The sequence below is a fragment of the Ascidiella aspersa genome, chromosome 4, assembly GCF_963924565.1.
Source record: "Ascidiella aspersa chromosome 4, kaAscAspe10.2, whole genome shotgun sequence".
Classification (NCBI taxonomy): Eukaryota; Metazoa; Chordata; class Ascidiacea; order Phlebobranchia; family Ascidiidae; genus Ascidiella; species Ascidiella aspersa.
Genome location: NC_139450.1, coordinates 11,679,664 through 11,694,298, shown reverse-complemented (window position 1 = coordinate 11,694,298; position 14,635 = coordinate 11,679,664). Strand labels below are relative to the sequence as shown.

Below are 14,635 nucleotides of genomic sequence, written 5' to 3'. Positions count from 1 at the left end.
GTACCAGGAAAACCAGACCAACCCCTAAAATATATAAAGAACAAACCAATAAAACCATTGTAATCAGGGATTCAATGGCGATGCGCTAAAAACCGTTGGGGGTTCGGCTCTCCAAGTAAGGAACATCATAAGAGTCCCTATAAAGCTAATTGAACTATATATATATATAAGTTGATGATATGCCTTGTAGCTTTAAGGAATGAAGCACATTGTTTAGCAGGGAAAAGTGTTTGGCATATGAATTGTTTATTAGTTTAAAAAGTACTAAATTTCAGAAACTGTTGTGTATTTGTTTTACTTGATTTGTCAAATACTTCTTTATTGAGTTGAAAAAACAATCATGACAGTCGCCATTCCTGTTAAATAGACAGGTATGGCATTCAGATGGGCATAACGAGGATGCACTAGACTAGGCCAAGGCTTAAACTATATTTTTGACTGTTTTATTTACGTAAACGCAAAAAAATTTCGCGAACTTCGGCCTCGATTAGCTATAGTTGTGTCTCTGTAGCTTATCTATTCAGCCAAGAGATATTATGCATTCTATGGCATGTTGCACTTCACTGTGTGGCTCTAATTTTGGCAAACAATTTCTATTAACTTGGCACCGTTATTTTTTTATTAAAAATTTCTCCCAGTTCAAAAAAAAAGTTTCCCCTAATTTTAAGAATTGTTTTTCGCTTTTTAATCTGGTTTTAAGCTGCATGTACATGAGTTCGCCCCAAAACAGCTTATCCATGTAACAGTGTTAGAGTAAGAAAAACGGACAAATTGTTTTCTCCCAATTTTAGGATTTTTTTCTCGCTTTTCAATCTGATTTTAACTGTCTGCACATGAGTTCGCCCCAAAACAGCTTATCAATGTGTAACAGTGTTCGAGTAAGAAAAGCAGACATGTACACCCCGAGTCCCCCAGACTGTACTTCAGCATACCCCATATGTATTTCTTTATGTTACAAAAAATTTTGAGCCTTCGGCGCAACTTTGTGCTAATTCATTTACTTAATAATCTTGTTTATCGCCTAAACATGACAAGGTTGATAAATTCCTTTGGCGAACACATCATTTAAGTTTTGGGGCACGACCAAAAAACCGAAGAATTTATGCCAAAAATGCTTGCCACCAGAAGGCTGGCAAGATTCTGCCAGCCTGTTTGCATTTATTTCTTAGAAATCATTTTGAATTTATTTCTTAGAAATTAGCCCGCCATTTGCGCCCACATTAACCGCAAATGCTTAAAAAATATGTTTAAATATTTTAAATGCAATTTAGCATTACCGTGTGTTTTTATTCGTTATAAGATGGACATATATTCATCCGATGTACAAAAACATCTTTGGTTAACAGCCTGGGTAAAAAAGTAAGGTTTCTCTTCATACGCAGGCTAATGTTGAAAACGAACGAAAGAGATGTTCGGAGTTTCAAGGCACGTTGTCAACCACTCTGCAAGAAACGCGGCGTCTCGAAGATTTGCTCGAAGCCCAGCGTAGAGAGCTCGAGTCGATGCGCACACAAGTGTCTCTGGTGGAAACACGACACGCCGCCACTATCCGCAAGATGGAGGCAGAGCACAACATCAACGTCGAGCGCCAGGTATATTTATGTGGCCCGAAAAAAAAAATTTTTTTTTGGACACATGTTGTTTTTATCCGAATTATTTTTTTTTTTTTTTTTTTTTTTTTTTTTTTTCAGTCAATTTTTATGGCTCACTTTTGACAAGGAAAAAAACATAGTTGGAACATGAAATTTTCACAACTGTTAAATACCCTCCCAAAGTTGTTTCTAATAAAAAAAAAATTGCCTAGGTTCTAAGGGGTGGTTTTTAGGGGGGTAAAACTGACATTTTTTGTTAATTTTGGTTTTCGGCACTTTTCAGAGATGAAAAAATGTAAAAAAAATCTGATATATTTATGGATGATGGATACATGACATATACAATGCTAAGTAACAAAATTTTAAACATTAGACCTGAACTGTTTATCCGGGGGGTCAAACAGCACAACACTTTAGGAAATTTCAATGATATATTTACACTAGAAGGAAATGACATAAAAATCTGAAAATTTCACAAATGTTAGAGAACCATTTAAAGCTGATGTTAAAATAAACATTTTACCTCTTGAAAATAGGGGAGTATTTTAGGGGTGCAAAATTAAAATTCGGCCATTTTTGTGTTTAGAGGTGTCTAAAAACTAAAGAAAACATTGTTAAATAGTTTTCAATTATAAAGACAAATTATAGGTTGCTTCACAGCAAAATTTTGACCTTCAACTCAAAATAATTAACCCATGGGGGGAAATAATTAACCAAAAATATAGAAATTAAAGTGATTTTTTGATGGAAAAAAAATTGCAAACAAAGTGGTGCACACTGCCTGGCAGATTTTTTATTTAAACTTGCGGCGGTAAAATATGTTGTTTTGTAAGAGCAATAAGTTAATTACTAAGACGAGACACTTTGCACAATGGATGTTGCACGCGCTGGACAAAAAAAGCACAGCAGGGAGCCAGCCGCTTCGCGGCCAGAATAAGGCAAGCGATATGAACAAATTCTGTATTGAAGGTTTTATGCCGCTAGATTAGAGTAGATAGCTGTAAATAACTAAATCGAACACATCACACTATTGATTTTTGTCCCCAATTAGAGGCGTATAGGGGTGCAAGAAAAAATTGTCAAATATTTTTCAATTATAAAGACAAGTTATAGGTTTGCTTCGCAGCCAAATTTATATTAAGACCACTGGCAATCAATCTTGTAAAAGTGCACCATGTCCAACCTATAACACGCAACTTCGGGCCACATCCGCTTTTGCCTGCTAAAGCACCGAAACTGGAAGCACAACATTGGGAGTATATGTGGACACTGACAAATAAGACCCGTTGAAAGAATATAGAATAACCAAGGAATAACACCCTGGTAAAGTATAGTGGAACTGCGCTATACCCCCCCTGGTATAATATAGTAGAACCGCGCTATAACCCCCTAGCAAAATATACAAAAACCGCACACCCTGTCTAGTTTTTAAATAGTTTTTTATATTGCCAAAGTACCGCAATAGATTATAAAAATAACCAATTAGCAGCTGAACCCACCTGTTTCTTTACAGGATTGTATTAAATATATTTAATAGGATTATTAGGGCTGGATGGATCTGCTCGTTATTAGCATTCGCAGGAACAAATATTTACACATTTTTCGGCTTAACTTTATTTAAATAATAAGAATACTTTGCGCAAGAACGACAAGCAGCATTATCGTAGCACAGTAGAGATTGTAATTTCTTCTAGTCATGGCAATTCTCTGAACACACGCACAGGAGCAAACATTTAAAGCAAGAAAACAAAAATGCAATTGCAATGGATTCAGCTAAAACAGCTATACAAAAAATGTGCGACCAGTACGATATTCCAAGCATTGTTGCACACCTGTAAACAAACATGATAATGATAAACATAAATAAGCAAAATACATAACGAGAGGGAAATATGGAGTTTAAACAATAGCCAATAGCTTGCTTGCTTTATCTTTATGGGGAAATAACGTAGCCAGAAGTTGGTCAGTGCTTCACTTTCTTTTGCACCACCTCGGTAATGTACAGTATACCGAGGGCCGGCTTTGAACCAAGGCACTTTGCCTGGGCCTCGAAGCACTTGAGGTACTGGCTGGCGGTTAGCTTGGCCTTGTCGCACTTCTTGTCGGTGTGAACGCGAAACAGGTTGGGCTCGATGCCGGAGAAAACGTTTATCTCCTTGCGCAGGAACATGTCGTAAGCCCAGGTGCCCTGGTCCGCGTCCGGGTCCAGCCGCGACCCGGACAGAATGCCGACCAGGTCTACGCGGTGCGCGCAAAGAAAGTCGTGCGTCCGGTGCGCCCAGTAGCCGGTGAATTTGTTGTGGTCCTTCTTGTTGATGTTCTTCGGCTTGCCCGGCGGCATTCCCCGCTCGATCACGTCAGGGTCGTATTGTTCGAAGGCGACGGGAAAATAAACGCGCTTGCCTGGATCGACGATGGCCCGACAGTGGACGAGAAACTGCTCGGAGAACTGCACGTCCTCGGTCAGCGCCACCACGATGTCGCTGCTCTGCGCGGCTTTTAGCGCGCCGTGGTAGACGCCCTTCAGGTAGTTGTATTCGCCTGCGGTGGAAAGTAGATTGCAAAAAGGGCGGGCTCGATTTGTATACGGATTTTTCAGTTAGTTTTTGTGAACGACTTTTACCGTTTTTCTGAACGACTATGACCTAGATGTCTAAAATCTACTAAAAGCCAATAAAGCCTGTTTCATTAATTCCAAGCAAAGAAAATAATTATTATACAAACTAGAAAGTTGATAAATTATTTGTGGATCGTTTTGTGTTACTGCAAAACTATAACAAGAACAAAATCTAAAATGCGTTTGTCGAACTTATTTTGGAAGGATTAAGTTGCGTTTATATTCAGGCAAAACCACTCCAGAAATCACTGTTCAAAAAACACACAAAAACTTCACACCCCTTTTCTTACGCGACTGTTTCACTGTTTACTGTTTAATGTTACCTTCTTTCTCTAGGGTCTTGATTACGCTTTTAACGTTGCTCTTCTTTGTTATTCTGTCCGCGAGAGCTTTGGCGTTCTCCCGGTCTTTCAGCTGAATGCCGGTGAAGAGCACGAATATGAGCTCGACTTGGCTGTCCAGCTTTTCTTTGATATACGCGTCGATGAAACTCTCAACATACATTGATTTCTGAATGCAAAACGGGTTGTGAATGCCGGCATTGAGCTAGTTGGATTAGGACGCTAAAACAGATCCCCCTTATTATAATGACCAAATAATTTTACTTGTTCATGCAGTCATTTCCTTACTCTTCACACTGATAGGTGGCGTTTTTAAATGCTTCATACTACACGTTTTACATTATAAGATACCACCAGATAATGGGTGGTGAGCAATAAGCGTCTTGCCTATCAAATATTTTTTGTCAGGTATTTATAAAGGTGACCATTTTTTCACACATAGGTTCGCCAAGCTTTTGCCAGAGCAGCGCAGCAAGAGGTTCAATATTTTATGGAATTTACTTAAAAATCGCTTAATGAATCACCAAGAGCATTCTAGGAACGCCTAGCCAAGCATGCGAATGTTTCAATTCGCGGTCAAACGCACCGTGCTTATATGGCGCATTCACTTACATGGGATATAGGCACGATGATTTTAATCTTGCCCTGCACTTCCTTCTTCACCGACAGGCTCTTGGCTCGCTCGGTGTTCTCAAAGGGGTGTACCATCCGCACGCGAAACGTCCTCTCGAAAGTCGACTTGCTCACGTTCAGGGTTGTGGGCCTCACCACCAGGTCGAGCATGTAATCGATTCCGCGTTGCGAATCGGTGCGCGCGTAACCGTCCTTTAGCGCAACCAGCTGCCACGAGTGGCCCATCATCTGGTTGGCGTTAATGTAGTCGAGGCCCACCTGGGCCACAGCCTTGGCGTCCTCGCGCCAGTGCCCGCTCAGCGGCACGCGCGGCTCTTCGTTGATTATATCGTAGACGGCCTTCTCGTCGAAGTACAGCCAGCGCGTCACCTCGTACATACCCTTTGGTTTGTAGGGCAGCGCGGCGTCGGTGGGCAAGGTGCCGGCAACGCTTTGCGGCAGGCAGTGCGGGCAGGTTTGAGGCGCGCAAGGTGGGCAGTTGGCGTTGTCCGGGTCCTGCGCCAGTGAGAGCGTTTTCTTGTTGCTCAGTCGCGACGCGCTCGTGATCTGCTCATAAACGATGCGGCTGAAGAAGCCGAGCAGGATGCCGCCGACGATTCGCTGCACATTGACGCCCTTGTACTTGGCCAGCTTCATCGTTTTCGAGTTTGTTGGCCCGGATTGCCGGACCGAAGCATTGTCAATCGGACCACCACCACTGTCTATCGGCGCCTAACGCTGTTTTTGGTCAGTAGCGACAACATGCTAGTAACTCTGCAATGTACCATGGAAAGTGTCACGTCGCGACAAAACACACGAGGCATATTTGCATAGCCGGGGTTTTTGTTTTGCGGACACGCTTTGATAGTTTGCGTTTTGTTTTATCTGAAAAGGTAAATTATATCGCTGACAGAAGATTTATTGTTGTTTTTTCATTTGTTGTTAAGAAGTGACATAAATTCAGTTTGGTAACCTTAAATTAGGTCCACTTAGTGTAGCTTTTTCGTTTAGCATAGATAACATACCATATTTTATCCTTCATTTATCACGCATGTACAGACTGATTGATTGACGTGGGAAAGGGGAAATCATGTAAATATTACAAAACAATTCAAAATGTATGAACTGTTTTCTGAAACCAACGCAGTGTACGATAAAGCAAACTTGAATACCGTGATAAAACGGTCAATTCACCCAGCACAACAAACAAACTAATCTATGTTTTTCTTTTATTGTTAAACTCAGCTGCCTTGTTCGTAGCAGGTTAAGTTAACTATTCAAACCGAACTCGATAGCTTTATTTAGTTTATGTATGCACAACCATAAACCACAGCACTTTCTCATTGCATAAACGCTAGACCAAAAGCACGTGTGACTGGCACCTTGCCTCTCAACTGCTGTACTGGCACTGAGGCTCGAATCGAGAAAGTGCGCGGGCGTGCGTGTGTGTGCTTGCGCGCGGTGCGGTCGCTTGAGAGACGTGTGCGTTTTGCCAACCAAGCGTGAAGCACGACCGTTGGTTTTGCGTACGTACGGCGCGCTCGTCATAACGGCGAAATTGTTACGGCCGGATCGCGGCCCGGATTTACGGGATCGCCTATAAGCGATGAGTAATCTCTCATCCAATGCGGAATGCCGGTAAGAAGCGATGAACACTGGCCGACGTGCAGTAAATACCGAGACTGTACAAATAAAAAAACGTGTTGGAAAAGTCAACCTTGACACATCGGTCCCTCCTGGAATCGTTATTCTAGGGTTCGGTCAAGGTGCAAATTTATAAATCAACGGAATGCTCTATAAACTTTATTTTTTGTAAACACTCACAGAACGGCGAGTTTGCTTACTGTGCGATGGGGCAACACGTTTCGTTAAGGCTTCTCACAACTTGTAGGCTTAAACTGCAGCGATAGCACCTTTATATTCTATTTAATATTATTATTATATCTTAATATTTTTTCTATATTAAAGTAAAATTGTAAGTAAATATACAAATCCTTTTTGGGGGTCGACTTTTTTAGTGCTGCTCGGCGCTCACGGCTTGGTTATTTTTCTGTGTAACGGTTTGTTTCATTCATTATTTACAACCATAGTCAATTATAGCACGCGCTTGCGTATTATGTTAAACAATCGTCAATTGACAAATGTGAGCTCACAACCTTTAAACACTGAACAACATAAACTAATATTATCTACACGTTTTAACTTAAGTTTGCTGCTAAAAATAGGATTTATCATTGGTTCGCATTACTTAATACAAGTTAAAGCGAAACCCACTTTATTGTTCGCGTTTTTTATCAACCTTAGTTTTTACATAACATGTCGACTAGACTAGATCATACGCTTTACTGGCAAATAGAGTTTTAAATACATTTTGCGTGTTGAGTTTCAACGGAAGTCTATTAAGTCATATACCGGTGTGCCACACCTAATTGTCCACCAAACAGTGCGTATAGTTTGTTTATTACCATGAAACTAAAACGCTTAACGGATTTTTGCCTGAAAATAAATCATAATTAATTATTGTTTGCCACTCGTAAACTCGTTGCTATATCGTTTTCTCAAATGCGACTCAACACTTTAGCGTTAATTTTATGTGGAAGAATGCCGCAGTCCACAAACAGCGGAAGATGTGATTTTCGCCAAAAATCGCCCGCTACTCTTCGTTGGAAACCGACGGCCGTCTTTGTTTTGTTGTTTATGTTGCCTCAAACGTAAAACAGCGATATGTTGGTCTTATGCGACCGTTGGTAAGGTATGTTGGATGTGGTCTTTTTCTGCTGTGGTTAATGGCACTGTGCTGTCGTTATCTTGGATTAAACAGTGCGCTAAACGTATTATAGCAAGGATGCTGAATTTGATGTCTGTTGATTTATAAAGCCACTTTTCTTGAACGAACTTTCGTTTCGGAAAACAATTCATTTAACAACACTTTTTTTCGCATATTTTTTCTACTCCAATTCGGATGATCTCATATATTATATTCGTAATTTAATTTTTGTTCATTTTAAGTATGTGGAAAGCATAGGCTATAATTGTGCAGTTAAGAAAGCCAACGCTAAACTTGTTTGACTTCTTTTATAAACGAATTTGAGGGTTATTCTCCAACCTAAATAACAGGATATACGTGGCTGCCTGTAGTTCACAAGCCATAATCACACACACATGTGTATTGAGGCGATTACAGCGGTTTTGTCGATAGTTTACATTCGCCAGCCATGGCTTACTAAAACAACAATGTTTGAACTTGCTACTTAATAGTTATTTTTATATGACGTCTGCTTTAGAAGCGTCGCAGGTTAATAAACTGAATTGTATTTATTACTTTTATTTACTGTTAATTTACAGGTCTCCGACAAGCTGGCTAAAGTTCATCAGGAAGCTCAGGACAACGAAAATGCGATCCGGGAGTCGCACAAAAAGCAGGTGCTGTAGTGATTGCCGTTATTTTCTCTCTACCAACGATACGGCGGCAAAACTATTGTTTCACCTAGTCGAAAACCACCAAGCGACAAACATAGCCGCATTCTTACGTCGCATATTTACACGCCGGTCATTAAATCACGCGCCCTGCACACGCAACTGTAAATTTTCTCCTCTGACAACCGCCTGTAGCGCACTTCCCTTCGAACATGCGCTTTCACTTCTAAAGTTCTCAGTTGTTGCGCTTTTGCTGAAGCACAACTTGATTTTGGAGTGTAATGTCTCGAGTGCTTGTTAACGAGTTAAATCCTGCTCGAAGTCTATGTATTTTTATCGGTAAACCGGTTTATGGATGTATCTGTTATTACACGCCTGAAATTGTCTCCAGATAACTAAATGTAACCCGGGGTAAACTGATTGATTTTCACAACACTGTATTTCAAAGATCTAAGTCGAAATATCACAGCACCAATGTTTGCACAACACAAATCAAAATATTCTTGTTTGATCGCTACACAAAGTCAGCTTCTCCATGGCCGTTTACTTAATCGTCGCTGTTGGCCAATCTGGGACAACTAGACAGTTTTAAGCGTTTTAGAAAATACCAATTTTTCGTTTTCGTATATATAGTACGGACGAAATCAGCTTTCCAGCAGGCAAACGGGGCAGCGCAAAATTCACCAACCTTGGCGCACGATCTTTACCATTAACTTCATATAATTGCCATACATTGTTTTACAACATTCAAAGAAAGAAACTTACAATTTAAAAAAGTCATTGTGAAATACTTTTGACCAAATTTAATATTTCACGTTAAGATTTTGATTAATTTTAACCCTCAGAAAATTTTAAAAATGTGCACTTTTGTTTAAATTAAAAAAGAAACCTACAAAAATTCAGCTCGTCGCAATTGCTCTAGGCGAGTGTTTTTCAACCCGTAGGATGGTACGCACTTGTGCGGATAAAAAAATTGGTATGCAGAAAAAAATGATGCATATATTACTATTTTTCACTATGTGTAACACAGTAATCAAATAAGCTGATCGCCCACTTATACATTACAGATACAGCAATATAATCTCTCAGTGGTTCAATGCAGCTATATGTTTTATATCGGTTGGCTCACGGTTTTAATTCACAAACCCATCCATTGTTAATTCACAAATAAGTGAAAGCTAATGGTTGCAAATTTACTGTGCTTGATTCGATCGTGCGGATAAAAAATTCCGAAATAAAAGAGTGCGAACCCTTCTTTTAAAGGTTGAAAAGCACTGCCCTAGGTGACTTTTTGTTTTAACGTTTTACTTCTAATTTCCCGCGCGTTTCCAAAGCGGTTTGACCGAGTTCACGGCTCAGCCAAGCCGCAGCGAAAGCAACTCGAAAATTCGCCAACATTTCCAAATCGGACAGGTGCTGGAATTCATCGACGGTCACAAACGTGAGATGGAAAGCCAGTGCAGGCGCTACGAGGACGAGCTACAGAAGCGGGAGGCAAGCGCACGGGAAACTATGGCCGCGAAGGAACGCGAACTCAACGACAAGTGAGTGTGGCTTGTGGGTCGGTGGGGCGAGTTGTTGCCTGCCCCACCCGTTTGGCAGATTTTGTCAAGCTGACATTCTCAATTTTTTTTTGTACGACCCCTTCCTTTACACTGTTTCAAAAACAACCTGGGAAAAAATCCATATTTTAGTTTGTTTATTTAGAACTGGTCGTACTTTGCATTGTTGGCTAATTGTATTTTCATCTTTATAGATACATGAAGATGCAGCATTAGTTTACCATTTTTATAGTGCCCAAATGATTTTTTATAATCATATTTGACCAGCGCACATTATGTTGGAAACAAAGCGATTTAGTGATTTGAATATCCGTGTAAAAAAAACTATTCCACTGTGATTAAACTTAAAGTAAACGTTTAGCTAAGGTTTTTTGATTTTATAATAAAAACAGCAATTATTGAAATTAACCAGCACTTGTTATTTCAGTGTGCTTGTTCGCATCAGTGTATTTTACAAAAGAAATTGATTAAAAAATTTTGCTGTCTAAAGTTATTTGGGATCGATTTCAGTTACATATTTGCATGAATTCGACTGAAAACAGGAGGTTCCTAACTATACTTGTTTTATGAGTGACGTCATATTTCAAAAATTCCATGCCGACTCTGTTCCACGTAAAGTAAAAAGAACTGTTTAGTGTTCCGCGCAAAAAAAGTTTAACAACCCTAGTGTTAAAACTTTTGTGCAAACAAGTTCTCTTTTGTTATTAGTGAATAGTTTGTTTCCTTTGTGGTGTACGTCACCGTTGCACCTGCCACTTGTTGTAATAGTCTCTGTTTTTGGTAAACGCCTGTGCACTTACCTCGGCTCGCATCTTCCTTCGCGTAACAATCCCTCTAAACTGAGTAAACAAGTTCAGTGGGTCGCCCTTTCTTGGGCTTGGGAAAGAGTCACAACTTTTCGCTTTCTGTTGATTAATCACCTAATCAGTCAAACCTGACATTCACGGGTGCATTCTGAAATGTTTTTAGGGATATCATCAATACAATTATACAAATATAAACAAATAAGTGTTCACTAATATACCCTTGTAATTTTTGTATTGCGCAAACTCAAGCAACTCAACCACTCAATTTAACTTTTGATAAAACTGCTACGTAGCACGGACGACTTTGTGTTGTTATGATTTAATGTGCTGATACTAATGTATTTTTTTGGCGAACCTAAACAGTTCGTTTTCTTAAAAATCGTCAAGCTTCAATCTTTCCACTCGAGAATTTGCAAGGTACCATACTTTGCGTTATTAAACGTAGTTCCTGATGCTGACTACTAGTTACTTTTAATTTTACAAAACGACCATTTAAAAAATTAGCTATGTCCTCCTATTTGCTTGTCGTACCTTTAAACGAGGTTTTTGTGATGTTTTATTGCTTTTCACACATCGTTTTTAACCAGCTCTCAGTTCTAAATTTTCAGCGTTTTTAGGCCAATATCGGAAAGACAGCTTACCCCGGCAAACTACCGAACCGTTTCAAGTCGTAATTTTTAAATGTTCACTTATATTGGTCACAGCTGGTTAAACTTGGACTCCCCTGCTAAGCTTACTTTAAGGTGTTCTTTGCAAATTCAGGCTGAAGACCAAAAGCGAAAACCTGCGCCAGTTGATGATGTCCAAGATGCAGAACCTCCTGCAGGCTCATTACAACGAAACGCTACAGGTTTGTGCTTCCAATTTTCAAACAGTGTGCCACACAAGATGAAATTTTACGATCCGCTGTCGATTTTGACTTCGACGCGTAAGACTTTTGCTGATTGGCAATAGTTTTTGAAAACAAGTCGATAAAAAGTATTCATTAGATTCAACAGAATATGCGTTTGAAGTTAAAAACACCATTTGTTCAAAACCGAGGTAATATTGACACGTTTGCATTAGGGTTGATATACAGCTGTATTTTATACCTGATAATCTATAATTTAAAAGTTTGGGTTTCATTGCCTTATTGCGTGTACGCGATCGCTATATTTAGAACAATCTTTCTGTATAGGTCGCCGTACCGTTATTACGCGATCATTGGTGACACGCTTACTGTAGTATAAATACTGACAACAGCACAAGGTGCTTAATTAACATATCGTTATCAACAACATTTTAAACCCCACCAGGCCGCAATCTATTACCTATACTTAGTAACGCAGTACCGCAATTTGTGATAGATTATTTAAATGACCTTATTTAAGGTTAAAAAATTATGTACTTTCTTCGAGTTTTTTCCTAGCTGTCCTATATAGTCTACCGATATATTTTTTTTGTTATCGCTTTTAAACTGTGCGTCAAAATAATTATTTAAAATTAGTGATGTGAGATTTTTCGCCCTGTTCTATTTTGTATTATAACGGTTTATATACTTATAACTCGCAGACTACAAAGACTTGGTTCATATGCGCTTGTCACGCGATTATTTAGTCGCAGTTGCAAAAACTAAAAAAAACACAAAAAACTTTTCCCAACCCAGATCGTCGGCACCACAACGGGGGAAACACCGCAGAGGCCGCCGGTCATTAGTGGCAGCCCTGGTGCAAACTGGCATCGGGAAAACGACGCCTTTTCCAGTTCGGTCCTCGCCCATACTCTGACCAGGTCCGGCAGCGCACAGCACACCGACATGGTGAGTCGAGCAAATACGAGTGTTGTATTTTGTCGCCTGGGTAAACAGTAGATAACGTTGCACGAAGCGAGGCGAGGCGCCTGGAGTGTAAACCACGCCTTTGCAAAGCGATTTCTACCTCAGAAATGTTGTTAAAGTTCCCCTACCTCAGAAATGTTGTTAAACCTTGATAAAAAGGTCAAATCACATCGTCGAGAGGTTAGAATAACGGGTATCATACAGGTTTGGCTATGTGAGTGGGTTACGAAAACTTCCGACTTTGTGGTTAAGTCTTGTTGCCATTGCGGTGGCCATATGTTTGGTTTCCACCAATAAAACAGGTAACTTGTGCCTTTTAACCGCCCCGTGTTGTCCTAACTAACATGACGGCTATGTAAACGTCCGGCCTTGAAATTGTGGAGGCCTATTTTTTAACCGCTGACTCGTGTATTTTTTCTATTCCAGCTTCACAGTTTGAGGCAGTCGCAACTTACAGGAGCCCTTCCTACTCCTTCGTTGCAAAGCGACTCTCATCCTTCAGTGCCAAGGTATAAAAGAAAGTTTGGGTGCCAAGAGTAAATTTGATTGTTAACATACCGAGTTCCTGGCTTTTGCTTGTCCAACGTCGATCCATAGCAGGGATTCTTAAACTGGGATCCATAGACCCCTTGGGGTCCGTGAATTAGGTTTAGGGGGCCCACGGAGGTCTAATTGAAATACTAGTTAATATGTAAGGAGAAAACAGTTTAATTAAAAAAACTACAATTTTGCACTTGTATTTAGACTCCATTTCACTTTCACATTTTTAGGACCGAATCAAAATATTTATGAAGTTTATTTGTATTGTGACGTAAATTTATGACGTCATATCTGAAATTTTCTTGCCTACTGTGGTCCACGCGAACCAAAAAAAACTTTAGGGGTCCGCGATAAAAAAAGTTCAAGAATCCCTGATCTATAGCCAAGTGAAATTATTTTCTTCGAACGATATGAAAGATAACAAAGCGACTTCTAGATTGTTACTGCCCAAAAAATGGACTTTCGGTCATATTTTAGGCAACGTTCACATTCCAATGCAGGGATCACATATTTGCCAATGTTGTGGTATTTAAAGCACCAATTGACCTTTAAAGCTCGCGACAGCTCTAAACTGGATAATCGAACTTCAATCACGGCTTTATTTGGCGCGTTGCTTTTCAATAGCCGAAAAAGAATCACACGCCCTTGAACGTCGTTCCAGGTCTTAGTTGCCGCACCCACTTCGGAACTCTTGTTCATACTTATATAAACAGCAGAACACGCGCCTACATGTCATTTCCCAGCGTTCTAATCCTTCACCTTTCATTTACACGGGCGACTTCTAAATAAAACTGACATGTTCACTTGTTTATTTTTCGTGAGTGTGCTAACCTAATGAAAATCACTCGTTATATTTGTAGGCCGCGTTATGGCTTTTAAACAGTTAATGGTTATCTCAGAAAATGTTTTGAGGTGTCGGTCGGGTGGTTGTTGGCTGGTGATCAAGTGTATGTTCGTCGGTCGTAAGATGGCGTTTAAATGTGTTGTATGTTAACCAGTTAAACTTCCTCCTATATAGTTGGATAGTCGACAACCATTCTTAGTTACCGTACTCACAACACTGAGAAACAACTTATTTTGCGCTTGACAAACAGAAGACATCGTACACTACCGGTTCGATTATGTTAAAGTCTACAATCGTGCTTTCTGTGTTTACATAATTTTGACTATCCTTTGCTTAAGTGAGTCGACCGACAGATACCTTAAACCAGACCTTCGAGGGAGCGATGTGGGCGCTTTATCTGTGAATAGAAGCCAACTCCACACGTTTGAAACAACAAAAGAATTCTGTTTGGCGAGCGGCTTGATACAAATATTTGTTAGCGCGCTTCT

General features: G+C 39.9%; 2 protein-coding genes across 2 annotated transcripts in view; one reads left to right on the top strand and one right to left on the bottom strand.

Annotated features, from left to right (window-relative positions):
- Window positions 1-14,635, top strand: part of LOC146147861 (uncharacterized) — a 37,723-nt gene that overhangs the window by 13,878 nt on the left and 9,210 nt on the right. Inside the window, exons 11-16 of the mRNA XM_083388322.1 lie at window positions 1,383-1,592; window positions 8,508-8,585; window positions 9,993-10,123; window positions 11,710-11,797; window positions 12,593-12,745; window positions 13,190-13,272. Of these exons, the coding sequence (XP_083244448.1) occupies window positions 1,383-1,592; window positions 8,508-8,585; window positions 9,993-10,123; window positions 11,710-11,797; window positions 12,593-12,745; window positions 13,190-13,272 (743 nt within the window). The remainder of the gene's footprint in view (window positions 1-1,382; window positions 1,593-8,507; window positions 8,586-9,992; window positions 10,124-11,709; window positions 11,798-12,592; window positions 12,746-13,189; window positions 13,273-14,635) is intronic.
- Window positions 3,197-5,932, bottom strand: LOC146147862 (chondroitin sulfate N-acetylgalactosaminyltransferase 2-like). Its single transcript, XM_083387632.1, has 3 exons — window positions 5,163-5,932; window positions 4,533-4,719; window positions 3,197-4,133 (listed from the first exon to the last, which is right to left on the bottom strand). Exons 1-3 carry the CDS (start codon window positions 5,817-5,819, stop codon window positions 3,556-3,558), a joined length of 1,422 nt encoding a protein of 473 aa, XP_083243758.1. The 5' UTR covers window positions 5,820-5,932; the 3' UTR covers window positions 3,197-3,555.